This window comes from Erythranthe guttata, chromosome 14, assembly GCF_056151865.1.
Source record: "Erythranthe guttata isolate IM_541 chromosome 14, IM_541, whole genome shotgun sequence".
In the NCBI taxonomy this organism is placed as follows: domain Eukaryota; kingdom Viridiplantae; phylum Streptophyta; class Magnoliopsida; order Lamiales; family Phrymaceae; genus Erythranthe; species Erythranthe guttata.
Window position 1 is genome coordinate 19064877 of NC_142546.1, and position 23559 is coordinate 19088435.

Consider the following 23559-nt stretch of genomic DNA (forward strand, 5'->3'; position numbering starts at 1 on the left):
TTTAACAAAATAAAATTACCTATAAGCCATGATGGAAAATGATGCAGCATAATTACCCCACAGTCAATAGCATGAAGAAGAAAATAAGACAAAAATTCTAAAGTCGGGTTATCAGAAGAAGAAGCCTTAGGTAGGATGAAGAAATAAAATTCAAATGTTGCAGAAATTCTGTAAAACGGTGCCAAAAAATCCGATAGGGATGAAAATCAAATTTATTTACCCTTTTTGTAAATATCGAAAATCAAATTTATTATGAACTATGAAGTGAAAACAAATTGCAAAACAGCTAACCTTTTATGAAGCCACAAACATTTCGTAGAAACGGGGAGAGATAAAACTAGGGTGGAGAAGTTGAGAGGTGGGATATAAATAAGAAGATAAAACACAAAAAACACAAACATGTTGAAGTAGAAGAGAGAAGTTGAAAGTGTTGAGAGTCTTAAGGAAAATCTTTGGGAATCGTCCATCTTTGGGAATATGGTAACTAGTATTTTATCATCAACAAATAATAATTAGTGTTGAGATGTTTATGGCTGAAAATTAGGAGATAAAATAATATTTATGTTATAAATAATATGGAATGTGTGGTTTCCTAACATAACCACTTGATGGTTTTCAACTTCCCACTAGTTTATTAACTTCCCATATCTATATATGGTGTTAGTGGCGATGTAATCTCTACGTAACTTCCACATGTAACTCCTTTGTAACTTCCCGGTGGTTACCACCTATATAAATGAGAAACACTCCCTCCCCACGTATCCCACAATTTTCTCTCTACGGATTCTTGTTCTTTGCATTCTCTCTTTCTCTCTTTGTCTTGTTATTTACATTCTTATGTATTTCCACAAACACAAACCAAAGAGCTAGATAAATAGGCCATTTTACAACACGTTATCAGCACGAAATGCTCGTCGTGATCGTGGAAAGACAATCGTTCGTGGGACTAGGATACTTGAAGAATTTGTGATTCAGGTGCTCGTGAAAAATGAACCATTTTTGGCACGTGGATGCTTGAAGAACTTGTGATTCAAGTATGTTCGTGAAATGGTAATCTTGTTCAAAGAATACAATAAATTCTTCAACATTTGGGTTTAAGCGTTTCCAGTAAGCCGTAATCCCTTGCAATTTCGATTTCGTAAGAGATGCACTAGATCTATTTAAGGAAATGAAATGCATGAAATACATATTTATCTTCAAGTTATTACTTCATTTATACCGTGGATAATTCCAAAATATGATGTGAATCGTAATTATTGGAAGCATGCTTAATATGTTATAGTATGGTATAAATATCACAATGATTGTTTTTTGGTATGTGGTGTAGCAAATTATTTTATGGTTAGCGACGATAAATGTGTGATTGTATATTGTCAAATGATTATAATACCTTGCTGGTTTATTTCATGTTTCGAGGATTTGATATGAAATTGTATTATGAATGTTTTATCATAATATTTAGAATACAGTGGCACTAAGAACTTTATGAATAAATATGCACTGTAGAATGAGGGGTGAATATATTTGATGATGAATGTGAAATTGTTTATGAATCTTACTGAACGTGATTGTAGCCATATTAATAGAATTTGTTTTTCTTGGTTGAATTTATATTGCATGAATTGTTAGAAAATTTTGCTACAATAACTTGGTCATTTGATTTTAAGATGATATAATGCACTGCTGATACTTGATAGCATTATGGATCTATTTAGTTAATTCATGAGTATCTACCGGAATAATTTCAGAAGTAGTTCGTGGAATTTATATGAGATTGTACATGCTATATATATTGTTTATATTATTTAGCATGTTATATTTTATATATTTGACAATTTACAAAGTCTTTATTGCATGAATATTTTGGTCCATCTCTAATGGAGAATTCTATTCAATTGATCCATCTGCCATATGTAATTTTGTGATATGAAAATGGTAAAAAATATTTCGTTCGTTGTTATGGTTTATCGTATGTAATCCATGAATGTGTATGAACATGTGGTGTATGAATTATTAGACCAGAAGTTCTAATATGTGCAAAATATTCATGAAATTGTTTATGGAGGTTACATTCCCATAAAACAATAATACTCCTTATTGTATTTGATTTGAGATAAAACACATGAGCAAACTCAAGTTTACCCAACTTAATTTATTTGATGAAAGTTATATTAGTTGGAGAATGGATGTTAAGATCCATACGCTTAGTGAGCAATTGAGAATGGTCGTTTTCGAGGATAATTTATTAGGTAAAGCCTAGAAGGCTAAGATTATGTTTCTGATTACGAGATAATTAGATGAAGTCCTTCGTCTAGACTATTCATCAAACGAGGGTCCGCATAAAGAATGGGATACCCTGGCTAATCGTTTTGATTACCAAAAGACAATACACTTGCCTGAAACAAGGAGCAAGTTTTCATAAAAGATTTGTATATGAACTTTAAAATCCGAATAGAGCTCAAAATCAGAACATACATATATGGTGGATCTGAGCATTGGTCGCGTACGAAGTGCGAAGAACGTTGGGGCTGGAGATACAAATAATAATACACCAGCATAGACTGAGTTGGTAGAGGTAAATGTTTTCAATGTATAGCGCATCACTCAGCTTCCATACTTGGGCACATCTGACCAAATAACCCATATTGGGATATGATTGAACTGTTGATTTCATGCATTATGTTTATTTTATTACTCGGCTTTATTAGTTTATTGAATTTCAATCATCTTACTTCATATGCTCATGTTATGAACTATATTCGTATTTTGATTATGTTTAGTTTATGCTCTAGATCATATATTTATGTCACTGTATGTTCTAAGTTAATTATTATGTTATTCATTGGTGTTTGCTTGATGAATTTATCTAGTACCTGAAGTACTGGATATATGTGATTAAATTTATATAACTCTCTAGACATGACATGTGTGGGTAAATGTCTGGTAGATAGTGCGGCAACACATACTATCCTGAGAGATAAGTCGTACTTTATTAATTACATGTCTATTTGTTGCAAGACCTCTTTGATAACTAAATGAGGCACATGTAGTTTTGATAGATGGTTATGATAATGTCCAAATTATGTATCTCATGGCACAATTTTACCTATTAAAGTAGCTCATTTTTCTCCACGTTCCAGTAGAACGTTGTTCAAACTTTAAAGATATTTGAGCTAATGGTTATTTTGTTGAAACCATTGAACACAAGAAATTGGTATGTGCATCATCTCTAACGTGTACGGCCAGAAGCGTACATTGGGAAAATTAGAGGAATTTTCAAACACGGTTATATAGAACAACAATTTGTATGCCAGAAGCATAAGTTGTCGATTGCTCGAAGTTAAGTAATTTGATTATATGCCAGCATACGCACATACATGTAACGATTCAATTCATTTCTTGGAGGTAATCCAATGAGATATATGTGGACTATGTATCACCATCTTCAACTAAAATTTAGAACCTTAGACAGGCGATCTCTTACCCGCTCAAATTGCGGACTATCACTTTGATGAGACTGTCTTCCCGCCGTTAGGGGGAGGAAAGAACGTCCACGCTACCGTTCCTGAAGAACGGCGTGAAATCGTGTGGGACGACCCCACCGTGTCTCATCAAGATCTCTTACAGAGAATTGATATATAGATTAATAGATCATCCACACTAACGTTCCTGAAGAACGGCGTGAAGTCGTGTGGGACGACTACTAAATCTGCAAATAATGTCAACACTAATGTTCCTGAAGAACAGCGTGAAGTCGTGTATGGCGAATAATGCCAGACTCATTCTATGGTTTGAAAAAGTGACGAGATCTCAAATAAGCCTGCTAGGATAGATGTCCTAGAAGGACAATTACGGGTAGGCCATCAATCCATGCTAACTAGTCTTGCCTCTCTTCCTAGGAGAGGGGGAGCGCAATGGGACCAAATGATTCTCACCCCCGGAAGTGGATGAATGCCCAATAATTGAATTCGTTTAGCACTAGTATAAATGGGATCCCACTTGATCCATCTCATAAAATAATTCCGGACTATGGATTCGTCCTGCAGACAAAGTCGGGGGACGCCTTGACATTAATATCCATTCCCGTGAATAGGAAAAACTCGGTTAGTTATTCATGCATGAACGAGATGTGGTATTGGGATGAAATGATCATCGATGACAAATTTCCTTACACAGTAGCTACTAAACTTTTTATTGGGTGATGATATATAACCTTGATCAAATAAGTGTAAACAAAGGGATGGTCCGCCGAAATGAGAAAAAAAATCAATCCAAGCTGAATTTGATTCCTTGATAAAATGAAGAGTGTAGAGACCAGTAGTTCCTACAACTCCTTGAATTTCACCCATGGGATATAAGTGAGTACTCACAAAGAAAAGAAATGAGATTGGGAGCCAAAAAGCTCATCTCATACCTCAAACGAGATTGGGAGCCAGAAGATTCATCTCCTAGCTAAAATGAGATTGGGAGCCAGAAGATTCATCTCATAGTTTAAACGAGATTGGGAGCCAGGAGACTCACCTCATAGCTCAAGGAATGAAATGAGATTATGAACCAGAAGATTCATCTCATAGCTCAAATGAGATTGGGAACTAGAAGATTCATCTCATAGCTTAAACGAGATTGGGAGCCGGGAGACTCATCTCATAGCTCAATCAATGAAATGAGATTGGGAACCAGAAGATTCATCTCATATCTCAAATGAGATTGGGAACCAGAAGATTCATCTCATAGCTCAAATGAGATTGGGAACCTGAAGATTCATCTCATAGCTTAAACGAGATTGGGAGCCAGAAGACTCATCTCATAGCTCGAACGAGATTTGGAGCCAGAAGACTCATCTCATAGTACAATGATTTATGGGCAAATAAGATTGGGAGCTCGAAGACTCATCTCCTAATTCAAGGATTCCTCAGCATCCTGAGATTGATTTTAAAGAGGTATACTCTTTCATGGTGAATGTTATTAAATACGTGGTCACAAAGTATCTAATGAGAATCTAGATACAAGTATTTATATGAAAGTTCCAGAAGGACTTCAATTTCCCGAAGCAATTAGTTCCAGATCACGGAACATAAACCAGTTGGGCTAAGACGTTCACTTTAATTATGACTAGAAATATTCCAGAAGAATATAGGACAATTGCCTAAGTGAACAATTGCTCGGAAGAGAATATGTGAACAATAACTGGTTTTGATTGTTCATATTACTACAATTTATATAAATGACATAAACATGATTTAGACTAGAAGTCAAGTAAGAAAAACTCAATTGTTGAAAATTTGAGTTCAAGATCAAAGATCTAAATGAGAATAATTTGTTGTCTCTACCAACTTAAAATTATCATGTCAATTATATTTATGTCCATCAATCGAATTACATCGAGAAGATGTTATGGATAAAGAGAAATTATCAAGTAACACCTATGGGAGTTGGAAAGTGGAAAAGGTCCAATGATTCATTTTGTCCCATGGAGCAGGACGAAGAGGTGTTAGCACCAGAAGTGCCATATGTAAATGCAATATATGCATTATTATGCTTAACTCCATGTACTCGATATGATTTAGCTTTTTCGGTAAATTTATATGATAGACTTATCTCACCTTACCGACACGCCCAATGCATCAATGAATGAGGCGAAACTTGTGGTTTATATTGGCATTGACTAGAAGTCATATCCACAAAAGGCTCGTTCCCAATCCATGGTTAAGTATTGGGAAACTAGCTATGTCTTGGGGTTCTATGAAATGTACCTCGGTTGTCACTAGATCAAATCATGCATGATGTTTGTTTCACAAGATAGTGAGTGAATGCACTTGGCCTGAAGCCATGATTAAGCATGTTCGAGATTTTTGTGAATTGGCTACCACAAATGATCCTAAGAGATTGTATTTAACTGCATTGAGCAAATGAAGACGAGCTTCATTAAATGTGACAACTCCAGGAACATAGTTATGAGGTTTTCTTCAATCAACAATAATAAGATCTCAAACAATAATGATTCAGTAGATCATGAAACATGATAACTACGCTGACTTATTCACTAAGTTTTCGCCTAAAGTCACTTTGGAAAAGTATGTTAAGGATGTTGACTTGCGTAGATTATACAAGCTCGTTCCCTTGTAGACATCAGGGGGAGTTAACTTGAGGGGGAGTACCCTGTAGGTACTCAGTATCCAGAAGATACCCGAGTGCCCTGTAGTACTCTTTTTCCTTCGTGCGAGGTTTATTTTTCCCACAGGGTTTTAGTTACTCGACAAGGTTTTAATGAGGCAACATTTGTTGATTGAAAAGATTGTGCGTTGTACTCTTTTCCCTAACCGAGATTGTTTTTTTTTTTTTCAATGGGTTTTATGACTCGGAAGGTTTTAACGAGGCAACACAAAAAGCACAATAGTGGTTTGATAGGAATCCAAGGGGGAGTGTTGTAAATAATATGGAATGTGTGGTTTCCTAACATAACCACTTGATGGTTTTCAACTTCCCACTAGTTTATTAACTTCCCATATCTATATATGGTGTTAGTGGCGATGTAACCTCTACGTAACTTCCACATGTAACTCCTTTGTAACTTCCCGGTGGTTACCACCTATATAAATGAGAAACACTCCCTCCCCACGTATCCCACAATTTTCTCTCTACGGATTCTTGTTCTTTGCATTCTCGCTTTCTCTCTTTGTCTTGTTATTTACATTCTTATGTATTTCCACAAACACAAACCAAAGAGCTAGATAAATAGGCCATTTTACAACAATTTAGGAGATTTAATTGGTTGTGCATTAGAAATATTTATGGTTGGAAATATGTGTGATTGGGCTGGTTCGGGGATTTTTTTTGATGAAAATCGAAAATAATATTTAGGAGATAAAAATATGATAAAAAACCGACAATAATATTTAGGAGATAAAATTTGATGAAAATCGAAAATAATATTTAAAATTAGGAGATAAAAAATTGATAAAAAAATCAAAAAATATTATTTGGGGGATAAAAATCGAAAATGATATTTAAAATAATATTTAGGAGATAAAAGTTTAATAAAAATCGAAAATAACATTTAAAATAATGCTAATGAGATTAAATTTGATAACATACGAAAATAATAATTAAAATAACATTTAGGAGATAAATATTTGATAATTATCAAAAATATTATTTAAAATAATATTTAGGACATAAAAATTTGATAAAAATCGAAAATAATATTTAAAATAATAATTAGGAGATAGAAATTTGATAAAAATCGAAAATAATATTTAGGAGACAAAAATCTAATAAAATCGACAATAATATTTAGGAGATAAAAATCTTATAAAACTCGAAAAAAATATTTAAAATAATATTTAGGAGATATAAATTTCATAAAATTCAAAAATAATATTTAGGAGATAAAAATTTGATAAAAATTGAAAATAATATATAAAATAATATTTAGGAGGTAATAATCTAATAAAAATCAAAAATAATATTTAGGAAATAAAAATCTGCTAAAAATCGAAAATAATATTTAAGATTATATTTAGGAGATATAAATTTGATAAAATTCGAAAATATTATTTAAAATAATATTTAAGAGATAAAAATTTCATAAAAATTGAAAATAATATTTAGGAGATAATAATCTGATAAAAATCGAAAATAGTATTTAGGAGATAAAAATCTAAAATAATATTTAAAATAATCTTTAGGAGATATTAATCTGATAAAATTCGAAAATAATATTTAAAATAATATTTAGGAGATAAAAATTAAATAAAAATCAAAAATAATAAAAAAATTACAAATATAGCATTAGAGTTTCTTAGGGTTGCCTTAACGTTTCTTTCTTTTATATATAAGATTTGTCCATTTTGAAATACGACAAGTAAAATATATATCAATTTTATAGTTGCACCTATATGTATTGGGACCCTATAATAAATAGATTAAGTAGAGATAAAAAAAAGGAGTGTTTCTTAGAAAAAGATAACATTTAGAAAATTTATAGAGAAAAAATAACAATTACAAAGATGTCATTTAGAGAAAGTGGAATAACAAAAAAAAATGAAAGACCGTTCCATTGAGTCAAGATAAAATTTCTCGAGGAAAAGAGATAAGAAAGAAAACATTAATTATTAGAAACACAGTAGATAAAAATAAACAAAAATAATTATAAAGATGCACTTAGGTTGCTCTAAAGTTACCCAAGTGTTAGTTACTTTTGAATATAAAGATTAACATACGTAACATAAAATATCTTTAAACTAAACTATAATTACTTTTCAATATAAAGATTAACACATGTAACATAAAATATCTTTAAACTAAACTAGCATTTTTTTCCACGTGCGATGCACGGGATATTATTTAAAAAACAAATAATCAATTTAATACATAATAAGAAAATATAGTACATATTAAATTTAATAATGTAGTATTATTCATATTATATATAACATTAGTTTTTTTTTTTTAATATTGCAGATTAAGATTTATAATCCAAATATATAGATTAAGATTTAACAAATCAAATTTCTATCTTTATCTCTTAAGATTTGAAATATATTGATGAAAAATAGGAGATTGATAATTGTTGAAAATTATAGTAAAAAAATTAATAGAAAAAAATATTAAAAATAAATAATTACAGAAACACCATTAGGGTTTTTTAGGGTTGCCCATCGTTTCTTTCTTTTATATATAAGATTATAGCATAAAAACTTTTAAGATAATGTATATCATCTTTGACGGAATCATTCAAATTATTTTTGACATACCTGAAAAGTTTTACAAATTTGAACTACTGTATTCATTGTCCATACAAAATATATTAATAATTTAAATGTGTATAAATACGGTAGAAAATTTGGTACAATAAACATTGGTAGAAATAATTTGATAAATAATTTGTATGGTGAACTGTAGGGCAATCGGTTGGGTAAAAATATTCAACCCTAAGTAATTCACTTTCGTTCCAAAAAATCTACATACCATCCAAAATATTCAACCCTAGGAACTTCCGGAATTCGGAAAGAAATTTTTTTGTCCTACAATTGGAAATATTGAAATCGACAGGACTTAAAAATTCGGTTCGAATTTTCCCTCCTAACTTTTACCATCTACGTACATATAAATAATAAATAACAATAATAATCCACTCAAATCGCATTATCCACCATTTGTATAGCATATCTAATAACTCAGAAGAACTTAATCATAATCCATGTCCAAGAAAATGTGCAATACAATTTCATATTCTATAAAATTTACAAAATCATCACTTTCACGTCTGAAATAAGCTATATTAGCTCATACACGCTCCACTTTGGGATGAAAATTCGACAGTCCTCCCGAGTTTAGGGCCCCATCATTTGGTCCTTTATGAACTACCCAATCATCCAACAGTTCGATTTCGTCGGGTCCCATATACCCCATCTTACCAGATTCAAAATTCTGCACTTGCATATTATATTCAACAAAAACAGCATGATCTAATCTCTTCTTTTCTCTTCGACTTATTCTCGTATCAAGAAGTTTCTCCACCGAAACCCTCTTTCGCTGAAATTTCGATGCACCCTCACATGTTTGGCTCAGTATTCGAAGCGCCAGCTTTTGTAGCTCCGGACACTCACCCCCATATTTCAGCCACCATTTTGCTGCAATTTAAAAATTAAAAATGATAAATAAATAAAATCAAGAATTAACCACGCTAAATGTCGTTTATATTTTATAATTTCGTTTTCGATTTGAAATGTGATTTTAACCTTTTTTCAGCCTTTAAGTTGGCTTTCTAATCCAACTTAAACTAACTAGATTGAGATTGCATGTCGGGTGCATGTCGAGTGAATGTCGGGTGAATGCCGGGTGCATGTCGGGTGCATGCTGAGTGAATGTTGAGTGCATGTTGGGTGCATGTCGAGAAAATGTTGGGTGCGTGTCGGGTGCATGTCAAGTGAGAGAGATATGCATACATGAATGAAAGTTCGAAGTCAAAACGGTATAAATAAAAACGAAATGACATTTTTAGTTAAACAATTGTAATATATGTATTTATATATATTAAAACAAAATTAATCGAACCTGGAGACGTATTTGATCTCAGGTCCTCCGCGCATCCCAAGCCAAACGCTCCCTTAGCATTCTGGTAAGTCTCAATCTGCATAGTGACCCAATCCTGGACCCGCGGATCCCGGGTAGTCCGTACAACACAGCACAACAAACCAGTTGCAACTTCAGGGTCGATAAACCTATCGCTTGTGTAGAAAAGATTGGGGTTGAAATAGTAACCCGCTGCGTGAATCGGGGTGTATAATACTCCAGTCCAAATCTCATCTATCACTTTCCAGAATCTTGTGTATTGTGCTTTATTCTTTTTGAACCCTTGTTTAGTAGTCTCCTTCGCTTGATCCAGTGTTTCGTATATATATCTCATCTGCTCCTTATTACTACTCCCCGTCATCCATTGTATAACGCGCACGAGAGGTATAGTTGCTTTGAGCACATCCGATGCCCCCTTCCAAAAAGATTCATCACTCACCAAATCATATACTTCTTCCCAACCCTCGTGTGCCAAAAAAATGGGAGATTGAAACATTTTGGTCAATATTTTTTTCTCCAAGACGATATTCTCGAGGATTAAGAAAGGTTGCGTTGACTTGATCTTCGAACTCTGCTGAAACAAATCACGACCGTCCGTTTTGTCCTTCAGATACTTGAGCGCATTAGGGTTCCCGTAAATAAACCTCGTAAATATTTTCTCCTTCTCCAGGATTTCTTTGATGACGTCGATTTCTAACAATTTCTCCATCATGAGTTGCATGCAGAAAGACCCGCTCACCGACCTAAATATTTGTCGGTATTTCTCCGACAATTCCTTCGCCACTTTCTTGGTAAAAATAGAATTCGAGGATGTAATGACTTGAACCACATTCTCAACCCCAACTTCACTCAACACTTTGTCGAATAGCATTTTCATTTTGTGCATTTTTCCAATATAATCGGAAATATCGTATGTGCTGAGATAAACGGTTCCTCTCAGGGAGTCAACTAAAACATTGACGAAATCCCTTCCCGTTTCACCTTTCCATTCATCGAGCAAGATAGTGCATCATGTGTGTGCCCACGAATTTCTAGCCTCGTCGATATATTTAGTCACTTCTTTTAATGCATCTTGAAATAACGGCCCTTTTACCTCCTCGAGGGTGGGGATGTGGCACTTTCTGGGACCCATCATGTTATGGAAACTTGGGGAACTTACTGAATTGAAATCGAGCCCGTTTTCTAAGAAGAATCTTGCAATATCCTGTTTAGTTTTCTTTATTGATGGATCAACTTCTGTGGTGGAATTTTGTGGATGATTATTATGATCAGGCTGGTTTGAGATGGAAGATGATTCGATCCCGACGTTGTTTTCGGATGATCTATTTGTTTGAGTGAGCTCTGTCTTGACCTTATAAGTTGTTTTTGTGTCGGGGAATAAATTGTTCCTCTTCATTTTGGACAGGTAAATTGGATTGTGTGTATGTAGCTCCTATATACCTGTTAACTTAATAGAAGAATACTAGTCAAAATCATTATATAAATATATATTCGAATTTCAAGACAACATAATAAGATTAGTTAAGATAAAATTTAAGTACATTAATAAAAATGCAATAGTATTATTTGACCATGAGGACAAGATAAGCTGTAAAAAAATAATATTTATGGGTTTAGCTACTCTGAAAACTATTTAGTTAATATTTAGTGAATCATGGATAGTCTCTCCAACCGAACGAGAACTTAATTACATAACTAATTTCAATGGTAAAAGAGTATTATGGCAACATCCTTACCGAGTAGACGAAAAGAGAACGGCAATTTAAGAAAAAATACTAAGTATTATATTTTTTACAGTAAGTAACTAATTTTGAAATTAGAGTAGAAAAATATACAAAATATTATGAAATAAATAAAAGGCATTCTAATAGAAAATCCAAAACTACCATTTACACATATTAAGAAATGATCTTTTTTCTCCACATAAATGATAGAGGACAAAATATGTAAAATGAAAATAACTCAGCCTTGAAAGTTTAAGGCGAGACGTAATATGGAAAAATATTTTTTGGCTAAAGAGACAATTAAAAAGAAAACAATGTAAGTATTACTCCTCCAACAATCTCTTTAAAAAGGGGAAAAAGGGTCCGAAAATGCAGAAAATATAAATTTAGGGGCAAAAATACAAATTCCAAAAATATCTCTTTATTTTAAAAAGAAATCCTAAACTTATGGGACTAATTTGCAAAATCGAAAACTCGCCGCTTCAAAAACTAATTAAAAGTATCCGCCGCTTCGAAACATAAAAATATCCGCCGCACAACTATTTTCCATTTCCGCCACCACCAAACACACACCCTCACACATATTTCCTATCTAAAACATTTTAGATCGGAAATTTTCATTCTGGCAACTATAACGGAATTCCGATGAACCATGATCACATATAAATAATGCATTCCAAATTTAAATTCCCCTAGATTGTAAAAATAAAAATTAATAATAAAAACAAATCTAGTTCCATTATATATATACGATGTATAGTGTATCTCTATAAATGTTTCTATCGAACATTTATCATCCCGAAAACCCTACGCTGGTAGGGCGGTACCATATCGGTCGTTTCGGACCTCAGTTAAACATCAAATTTACCTTAAACTCTCATGAAAAACACCTAAAAAAGAATCTAATGGTTTCTTGAAAATTGAAAAGGAAAAATAAAAGTCTAAAAATCAAAGAAAAACCTGAAAAACCATTTAAAAAGGGGGGAAGACTTGGGTGATTTTCTTACAAACAAAAATGAAATGTACAACTTGAACACATGAATAATGACCCAAGAGAAATCAAAGAAAATAACAGTCAACAAGAAACGATAAATGAAATGTAAAAAAGATTAAAAGAAAGCTTACCGTCTAATTATGCTTTTGGAATGTAATAATGAGAATAATGAGAGAAATTTTCTAGTTAAATAATAATGTGTAAGGCCAAGGATCGGACATTATTAATGAGCTATGTACTATCCACGCAGGCAAATCCATCTGACGCGTGGGTGCTCAGTTGTTCCTTTTTCGTGTATGAAATGGCCGGGTCGGGTTATGAACTACCGGTTTGATTTACGGGTCTGAATTATCCGGTCATAGTTCAAACAAATTTTCCAAACATGTGCGTGATAATTTTTAGATTTTCCAATTTCAACTTTGGATTTTTTGTTTTTTTTTATTTGGTTAAAAAAAAGGCCATTACAACTAAGCTCTTGTGACTTATTTCAATGTAGGTTTACCTCTAAATCTCTTTTACAAAAAGGGTAAATTACACCCACACCCCTGAGGTATGCTTAAATAATTTTAAGGTCCCTATGGTATCGGTAATTACAGTCACCCCCCTGAAACGTAGTTAGAAACTATAACGGGATAATGCATTGGATACATTATTTCGATAGGGTTCTAATGGACTATTACTTTTAGCTAGTGGTGGAGATAACATAGAGTTATGGGGACTAATGGGGTGACATGGCTCCCCCAATATTTCTTAAATCACCCATAACTCTTTGTTGTCCCCACCACTTCCTGAAACCAATAGCCCGTTAGAACTCTATCAGAATAACGTATCCAATGCAATATTCCATTAGAGTTTATAACTACGTTTCAAGGGGGTGAGTGTCGGTGTAATTTACCCTTACAGAAAAGTCTAGACAAAGTCTAGAAGTGTGTAAATTTCACCCATTTAACCAAATTTGACCCTAATTTCACCAAGTATTCATTTTGACCCCTGGTCCAATTTTGATTTTAATTTTGTCCGTCGCCGCCGTTGACCGTCTGTCAGCCACCGTTTCCCGCCAGTTGGTGTTGAATTTATTTTAATATTTATAACTTTGAGCGACACTAGTAGTATAAATTGTAGGATAAATAGCATTTTGCCATATGTCTTTTGCCCGTTTTTGAACATTGTCACCTTAACAAAAAATAAATTGCACGGGTATGCCCAAACTCGGTATTTTGAGCCACTTAACCACCTATGTCGAATTTTCAGGCGAATATTCCAGCGCACGCGCCAGGCACATGGCTACGTCCATGGGTTTTCTTGTCTTCTCATCTTAGGATATCATATGTGGGTGAAACTAAAAGTTCTAAGGAGTCAATTGAACTTAACTGAAACTTAAGGACGGAAACTTAATTTGAAACTTACCCAAACTAGAAATTGATTGAAATAAAGCTCGAGTTCTTCTTCTTGTCTTCCATGGGAGTTTCTCGCCCACTAATTTTTTCTTTGAACTAACAGTATCTTTGGAGAAAATTGAAGCCTTAATAAATAAGGGTAACCTCTACTCTTATGCAGCAAAATTTTTGGAGACAAATAGAAACAGAGAAAGAAAGAAGGGGCCCGATGGCGGGAGGCCATAAGCGGTGAGGCGGCTACGGCAGAGCAAAGATAAACAAGTCAATCATTCTACGACTAGAAGAAGATAAGTTTGGTTTTCATCGCATCATGACTACATGAATGGTTTTGAGTATTGACTGATGAATTTCTTTACCCCCTCCATTTTATGAATTCTCATTTAGAAGTTTCAATATCGATCTTTTTTTTATTAAGACCACTTTTTGAGAAAAAAATATTTATCGATCAATTCTTTAGTTTTCACTCTAATTTCGCATGGAAATTAATCGCAACCCTTAAAGAAATACGTTCGAGTATAAAAATTTAAACCCAATATCAAACATCAACATTTATTTTTTTGAAACCTACTCAAAACTTAAAAATCGGAGAAAAGTCTCATGCAATGCAAGAACATAGCACAAGATTAACAATAGATAAGACGAACTAATCTGCAGGTGTGAGCAACAATTTCTTCACAGCAGAAGATTACTCACACTCAACATCAATACAATTATTTTCTCTAAAATGACGAAGCAGAGATAGGGATGTGCAACTAGAGAAACGTTGAAAATGACTGGCTGAGAAAGATTGACAATGAAAATGAACAAGAAACAAGGGTGAAGAAGAAAATGAAGGAAAAAGGATAAGAAAATCAAGGAAGAAGAAGATGATGTTGTTGGTCTGTGTGTGTGCAAGAGAGAAGAAATAAAATTGAAAAAATATAGAAATTAGGCTTACAAGTTAGTTTGAATTGAAAGACGAAAAAACCCATGGACGTAGCCATGTGCTTCGCACGTGCGATGGAATATTCGAATATTTGCCTGAAAATTCGACGTAGGTGGTTAAGTGGCTCGAAATAACTAATTTGTGCGTGCTAGTGCAATTTTGTTTTTGTTAAGGTGGCTATGTGCAAAAACTAGCAAAGTATAGTTGGTAAAGTGCTATTTACCCTAAAATAAATGCACTTTGTTATAGTAAAATTCAACGGATCGGATTGAAATTTAAAACAAATTGAATTAAAATTTTGAAAATACGACCCAAATAATTTCAGATATTATAAATATAAACATGTGCCAAAATCATAAGTTTCCGGATCAAAATTACCATTTTCCTATCACCTATAATATAAAAAAAAATATGTTTAATATTGATGTTCAAAGTGTTCTTTTTTAAAGGCAAAATTTTCGAAAATGTTTTCGTAAACTAAAATTGAATCGTAATTCGGAGTATAATAAGTATTCATAAGGGTGGATTTGGTAGGGCAACCCTACTAATCAATTACACCATTGAAATTTTTGTTGTGAAATTCATTATTCTCTTACAGATTTTTTTTTGGTAAGATAATATATGGTACTGCTAATTATCAATTTAGATTTACTAGTGGCATTGTTTATATAATTTTTGTAAAGCAATTCAAGGCAAAATCGTGATTTTTAATGTCAAAAAGAAAAAAAAATGGGAGATTGAAACATTTTGGTCAATATTTTTTTCTCCAAGACGATATTCTCGAGGGTTAAGAAAGGTTGCGTTGACTTGATCTTCGAACTCTGCTGAAATAAATCACGACCGTCCGTTTTCTCCTTCAGATACTTGAGCACGTTATGGTTTCCGTAAATAAACCTCGTAAATATTTTCGCCTTCTCCAATATTTCTTTGATGACGTCCATTTCCAACAATTTCTCCAGCATGAGTTGCATGCAGAAAGACTCGCTCACCGACCAAAATATTTGTCGGTATTTCTCCGACAATTCCTTCGCCACATCCTTGGTAAAAATAGAATCTGAGGATGTAATAACTTGGACCACATTCTCGATCCCAACTTCACTCGACACTTTGTCGAATAGCATTTTCATTTCATCATTTTTTCCAATATAATCGGAAATATCGTACGTGCTGAGATAAACGGTTCCTCTCGGTGAGTCAACTAAAACATTGACGAAATCCCTTCCCGTTTCACCCTTCCATTCATCGAGCAAGATAGTGCATCCTGCGTGCGCCCACGAATTTCTAGCCTCGTCGATATATTTAGTCACTTCTTTTAATGCATCTTGAAATAACGGCCCTGTTAGCTCCTCGAGAGTGGGGATGTGGCACTTTCTGGGACCCATCATGTTGTGGAAACTTGGGGAACTTACTGAATGAAAATCGAGCCCGTTTTCAAAGAAGAATCTTGCAATATCCTCTTTGCTTTTCTTTATCAATGGATCAGCTTCTGTGGTGGAATTTTGTGGATGATTATTATTATCAGGTTGGTTTGAGATGGAAGATGATTCGATCCCGATGTTGGTTTGCTCTCTCTTTAGCTTATAAGTTGTTCTTGTGTCGGGGAATAAATTGTTCCTCTTCATTTTGGGCAGAAATCTCAGATGTGCCCTGACAACATAATACAAGAACACTAGTCAGAATCATTACATAAATATATTTCAGTTTCAAGAAAACATACATAATAAGATTAGTTAAGATAAAATTAAATACATTAATAAAAAAACCCAATTATATACTCGAAAAGGTATTTAGTTAATATTTAGTTAATCATGGATAATCTGTCCAACCAAATGAGATCTTAATTACATAACTAATTAATTTCAATGGCAAAAGAGTATTATTGCAACATCCTTGCCGAGTATTAGATTTTTTACAATAAGTAACTTTTTTTTTTGAAATTAGAGTAGAAAAGTATACAAAATATTATACCAACCGTTTAGTTTTTTTTAAGTGTCGCAATGGAGGCACTAAAAGGGGTATCAAACTAAAAAACTACCACTTTTATGCTCCAAAATTAAAAAATCCCCCTCCAATGGAGGCATTAAAGTGAGAATCATTTTGATACTCAACCACCTCGAGGTGTAAAAATACTCCCTGGAAAATGAGGTATCAAAAATGTAACCACTCCATTAACCTATCACTATTTGACACGTGGCATTTAATAATGTAATTATTCATATATTTAAAATTTGATAATCTCTTTGATACTTGTGGTTGGAGTGAATTTTTTTTCTAGAAGTATCAAAGTATTATATCAAGTATCAAATGAATATTTAATGCTCCATTTTGATGTCTCTCCATTGGAGTTGCTCTAATTAATGACATTCATTCTAATAGAAAATCCCAAAACTACCATTTACACATATTATTTTTTTTCTCCACATAATTGATTAAGGACAAAATAGGTAAAATGAAAATAACTCAGCCTTGAAAGTTTTAGGCGACACGTTATATGGGAAAATGTTTTATGGCTAAAAGAGACAATTAAAAAGAAAACCGAGTAAATATTACAACTCCAAAAAATCGTATTACAACGATCTCTTAAAAAGGGCAAAAAGGGTCCGAAAACGCAGAAAATATAAATTTAGGGGCAAAAACACAAATTCCAGAAATACCTCTTTATTTAAAAAATAAATCGTAAACTTACTGGACTAATTCGCAAAATCCAAAAAAATTGAAACCCTAGTAGGTTTTCATTCTCGAAAACTCGCCGCTTCGTAACACAAAAGTATCTGCCGCAAAACTATTTGCCATTTCCGCCACCACCACACACACACACACACACACACACACACACACACATTTCCGATCTAAAACATTTTAGATCGGAAATTTTCATTCTGGCAACTATAACGGAATTCCGGCGAATCGTGATCACAGATAAATAATGCATTCCAAATTTAAATTCCCCTAGATTGTTTAAAAAAAACAATAAATTAATAAATCTAGTTCCATCATATATCCATGTATAGTGTATCTCTACGTTTCAATAGAAAATTTATCATCCCGAAATCCCTACCCCGGTAGGGCGGTACCATGTCGGCCGTTTCCGACCTCAATTAAATATCAAATTAATCTCAAACCCTCATGAAAAACACCTAAAACAGAATGTAATTAATTTCTCGAAAATTAAAAAGAAAAAGTAAAAGTCTAAAAATCAAAGAGACAAAAACTAACCATCGTTCTTAAAAAAAATCAAATGTACAACTTGAACACATGAATAATGATAACCCACGACAAATCAAAGAAAGCTTACCGTCTAATTTAACCTTCGCATGCAAAAGTGCAACCGCTCTTTCTTATGCTTTTGGAATGTAATAATGAGAATAATGAGAGAAATTTTCTAGTGAAATAATAATGTGTAAGGCCAAGGATCAAACATAATTAATGAGCTACATACTATCCACGCTGGCAAATCAATCTGACGCGTGGGTGCTTAGGTGTTCATTTTTCTTACATGAAATGACCGGGTCGGGTTATGAACCACCGTGTTTTGTTTATGGTTCTCAGTTATCCAGTCCTAGTCTTTAAGCACGAAAACTTCAACATCTGAATGGATCCGCGTTTCGAACACGTTTCGTATGCGACACTCGAGTACACCTGTCAGATACCTTATGGGTTATATTTTGCAATTTCTAACAAGTTAGAAACATGTTTGAATAGAAAATTTACAAATATTTTTGTTTCTTCCTACTTATTTATTGATTTAATGATCAATTACAAATTGAGAGTTGATAATGATATTTATTTTGAATATATTTGTATGAAAATATATTTTAAAAAATTATATATAACTAAAATATGATATATATTTATATAGCATATTTATAAATATACCCCTATACTTTTAATATTTACACATTTCCTCCAAGTTCATGTATCCCCAGTTTTGGGATATTATGCTCTCCCGTTTTCCACTATCACCATTTTCGGGTCCGTGCTACATAGGCACAGTTCAAACATATTGTCCAAACATGCATGTGACGGTTTTTAGATTTTCCAAAATCAACTTTTTAATAACTTTAACATGTCGAATTTTGCCCCCAAAATTCGACGCTTAGATGTCAAAATAAGCCTATTTTCCAAAACTCGACATGTAAATGTCGAATCATGCCTACGCGATTTTTTTCCAAAATGATAACCTAGCAAATAAAACACATAAATGCATAATCCGTGGGTTCTTTCACCGTAAAATCTTCCATTTTCATGTCTTTTGACTCCAAACTTGCCCTCTTTATAAGGTTTGTTGAGTTTTGAGGGTTTTCAATGTTGAGGTTTTGTAGGTTTGTGGAAGAGGAACGAGAACGATTTTTGTGGGTCTTGGAAGATGGAGAAGATAAAAATTTAGTCTTGTGGTTTGATGTTTGTGGTTTTTTTTTTTTTTTTTTTTGGTATTGCATAAATTTTTTTTTTAACAAGTAAGGGTATTATAATATTATATATATATATATATATATATATATATATATATATATATATATAATTAGGGCAAATTACCAAAAACCCCCTGAGGTAAGCCTAAATAACGAAAATCCCCCCACGTTCTCGTAATTACGAAAACCCCCCTGAGGTATGCAGACATCTTACAAATCGCTCTAACGGTGTTAAACTTGATAGAATCTTTTTGATTCTCCCGAATATTCCTCCGATAATACCAATTTTGCCCTTGTACACGAAATTACCCTTAGGGGGTGATTGTAAGCATTTTATCCGGTGCGATGTTGATCGGATTAGGGCTCGAATCTCTTCCGCCGGAATCTAATCTCAAATCACGTCCGCATAACGCAATGCAAGGCCCGTCCCTCCAAGCGTTGTGGGCCCCGCGGAATGGAACACCTTGTTGCTTTTCACAATCTTTTCCTCGTCAGCTCCATAACCGCCATCACCGTCATTACCATTATCATCTTCGTCGAAGAAGAGAAGTGATTTCCGGCTGTAAAAGCGGACCATGGTAGGTTTCGACGTGGTTAAAAGAGGACCCGAATAGCAAATTCTTGCATACAGAAGGAATACAAATCTTGCCATCAAGTCAACACTTTTATCGAAAGTTTTGGACCAGAGTGAAATCTCTCTGAAATATCGAACATCTTTGCGCTGATTCTCGAGTTTGTGATTGAAAAGGTCGAAATTGGCCTTCTGCAGCAGCTCGATCTGCCTCTCCTTCAATTGCTTCAGCCTCCTCTCCGAAACCTCCATCTCCGTCAAACCCTCCAATGCTGCGTGCAAAGACGAGGTGGCGGAGACTAATTTCTCCATTTTCCGCAGCTTCTTGTCGGCGGTTCTCGAGCCGTATTTGAGTTTGCCGAAATCAATGATGCCGAGTTTCAAATCGGTGTAGACGAGATCGAATCGATTGAGCCCTAAATCGTCGCATTTTTTCCCCAATCGAGAAACGGAGTTGGCGGCGCGATCGAGATCCTCGAGCCTCTCAGCAAAGGCGAGGCTCAGCAGAAACTCCTCGTCAACGGAATTCAAATACGCAACTCCTTGGGATTTGATGACGCCCGATTCAAAGCGTTCGCCGGTGCACGCCTCCTGTTCGACGATTTGCCTCTGAGAGAATCACATTTTCAGCTTTTTTCTTTTATTTTCACATATTTAACAGAAGGATATAATAGACATTTCACATTTTCGGTTAAAAAAATTCGGTCAACCGTTAGTCAAGGGGGGTTTTTGTAATTACGAGAACGTGGGGGGGATTTTCGTTATTTAGGCTTACCTCAGGGGGGTTTTGGTAATTTGCCCTATATAATTATTGGTCCTTCAAGTTTGTACGTTTTTCAGTTTTGGTCTCCCATTTACCGCCATCAACAAAATACACACTAATGTTGTCACAATGTAACACATTGAGTCCCTCCGTCTGTATGACCGTCAAGAAGTAACGGTCAATTGTTGAATTAGGACTGAATTTGGGTTTTTTCATTGAAAAAATTGCACTAAGACTCTGCATTCTTTTAAAATATTCTAAAAACCTCTAAAATTTTATTCAACCCTAATTTAACCCCGATTTCATCATTTAAACAAATTTTGACAAACGACTCCGATTTTTACCACCATTACCGCTGACTGTTGATCGCCGTTGATTTTTTTTCGTCATTGACTTTTTACTTAATATTATTTTTGACGTCGTTCCTGTGAATTATTTTTTTCCGATCAACATAATATTATTACTATATGACACAAAATAATAATAATGTATTAATATCTAGTATCGTAATATTAAAATTACAAACTTCTACAAATGTTTTTATCTAAAATTTTGGGCCCAAAATATAATTTTCAAAAATCTAAAAATCCATAATTGCTTCCTCTTAGTTTTTTCTTCGTGGAACTGCCACTGCATCCCAAATTTCTTCCGAAAAGAATAGGAAGAAGATGAATTAGGCATGTGCGGAGTAATTTGGAAATGAGATAACCACTCTAGTACAACGGTTTTTTGGGCTAACACCGGCCGTTAATTTTCAATTTTTTTTTTCTTAAAATTTTTTCGTCGTTGAGCTCTGTTGACTTTCTCCTCTTTTCTTTTATTTTGACTTTTTAATAATATTATTTGTCTCGGTGGTTATCAGCTTTGACTTTTTTTTACATTATATTTTTTGTGTTGTTGTCTGCAACTTGAAGTTTGTTGATGTTGTCCCTTTAGACGGTTTTCATTTTCACTTTTGCAGTTCTGCATATTTCAATTTGCAGCTCGTCATTGCAAATTAATATTAGTTTTATTTTTCTTCTTTGGGAATAACTATGAAAGGTTTCACGTATTTTTTGGTTGTCTTCCTGAACTCGTATTAAAGTTAATGTGTGTGTGCCTTTTTTTTTCTTTTGTATTTTGCCGTTTCATAATGTATTGCATATTGCGAGTAATTGTATTTTTTGCATCTCGTTGTTGCAACTTCGAACATTGTATTTCTCTATAGGGATTCTATGATGCGTTTTGATATTGTAATATGCATTGATGCAAATTTGTGCATATTTTAATTTGAAGTTTTTGTGGTTAAACTCGTATTTTACCGTCGTTGCAACTATAGGCCAGAAGAAAACAAACAAGAGATTCATTAGAGGTTGATGCTACTAAAACAATAATGTTTCTAGAAGATCCTCGATTACCTTTGGAAGTTGTGAATTCAGTCGAATGTCGAGCCTATGTCCGTTATGACATCACCCCTGTCATAATCAATTATGATAGATTGTAGTTTGTTCATTGACTATATTGCAACACTGCTTGTATCTATTGATTTGTATCTTACAATATTTTGTATTTAACGTACTGATTTATTCATAAATAAAAATTGTTTGTTGGTTGGTTATATCATCTTTTATTTCATATTTTATATTTTAAAAATATTTTATATTATTCGAGGAAGAATAAACTTGAACCTCTAATGTTTGATCAAATTATCATTAGTTCTATATTGTGTTGTTGTGAAAAGACATTTGTAAAATAATATTTTTGTCATATGGTAGGTGATTCGGTATTATATTTATTTTGCTATTTATTTTTGCTGTTATAAATTGCAGTTTGTATGTTGCTAATTGTATTTTGCAATTTGTTGTTGTAACTTGACACATTTATTTTGCAATCTTGCGATTTATTTTTGCTGTTATAAAATAGAAAAAAAAAAAAAAAAAGGAAAGAGAGAGAGAGACTTGATTGAGAGGAGAAAGAGAGAGATGAGTCAAATGTAAGAAAAGAAAGGGAGGGGGAGACGTGAGGGAGAAGAGAGAGAGGAGTTAAATGGGAGAGTGAAATGTGGGATTTTAGTCATATTTTCCATAACTAACTACCTTAATATAAATAATAATTAAAGGTATTACAGTCAATAGAAAAATAATTTAATTTAATTTATATTACATTTATTGGTAAATGGCCTATAGCTATAATCAACTAATAAAAATATAAAATGGACCACCAGCCATATAAGTTCCAAATAAGAGGGTTCCCAGCTAATTATCCCAAAATAATGTGAGGTGTTTAGTTTCAATCAATGTTATCAGAACCGGACTGGCTATAGAACCGGATGATTATTTGGGTCATGGGTTTATAGGGTTGAACCGGTTCAACCAGGTTTTTGATTTTTTTTAATATGCTATTATTTTATTAATTTTAATGTTTTTAAAAATATTATTTTCTTTATATTTTAATCTCCGAGTTATTATTTTCGTTTTTATCTACTTCACCTCACTTTTTACTATATTTTATTGCTTATATTCTATCTTTTTACATTTTTTATTCTTCAAATTCGGCAATCGGTCACCCCTATTCGATCACCCATGATCATATCTGACAATCTTTCGACCACTCATGATTAGATCCGCCCACCCACTAATAAGTATGTGAAGATTCGCTCAAATCTAGCCACAAATAACCATCGCAACAGTGATTCGAGACGTTTTGGCCGAAAACCG

The 23559-nt window shown here is 33.5% G+C and overlaps 3 protein-coding genes across 3 annotated transcripts; all 3 read right to left on the reverse strand.

Moving 5' to 3' along the window:
- Positions 1–8980: 8980 nt before the first annotated feature.
- Positions 8981–11454, reverse strand: LOC105957221 (uncharacterized). Its single transcript, XM_088813804.1, has 2 exons — positions 10060–11454; positions 8981–9635 (listed from the first exon to the last, which is right to left on the reverse strand). The coding sequence occupies exons 1-2, from the start codon at positions 10961–10963 to the stop codon at positions 9289–9291; spliced, it is 1251 nt and encodes a 416-aa protein (XP_088669930.1). The 5' UTR covers positions 10964–11454; the 3' UTR covers positions 8981–9288.
- A 4351-nt stretch (positions 11455–15805) lies between these two features.
- Positions 15806–18639, reverse strand: LOC148765374 (uncharacterized). Its single transcript, XM_088813777.1, has 2 exons — positions 18413–18639; positions 15806–16764 (listed from the first exon to the last, which is right to left on the reverse strand). The coding sequence occupies exon 2, from the start codon at positions 16737–16739 to the stop codon at positions 15831–15833; it is 909 nt and encodes a 302-aa protein (XP_088669903.1). The 5' UTR covers positions 16740–16764; positions 18413–18639; the 3' UTR covers positions 15806–15830.
- A 1026-nt stretch (positions 18640–19665) lies between these two features.
- LOC148765375 (uncharacterized) lies at positions 19666–20834 on the reverse strand. The gene has a single exon (XM_088814420.1). It carries the CDS (start codon positions 20410–20412, stop codon positions 19921–19923), a length of 492 nt encoding a protein of 163 aa, XP_088670546.1. The 5' UTR covers positions 20413–20834; the 3' UTR covers positions 19666–19920.
- Positions 20835–23559: the final 2725 nt, after the last annotated feature.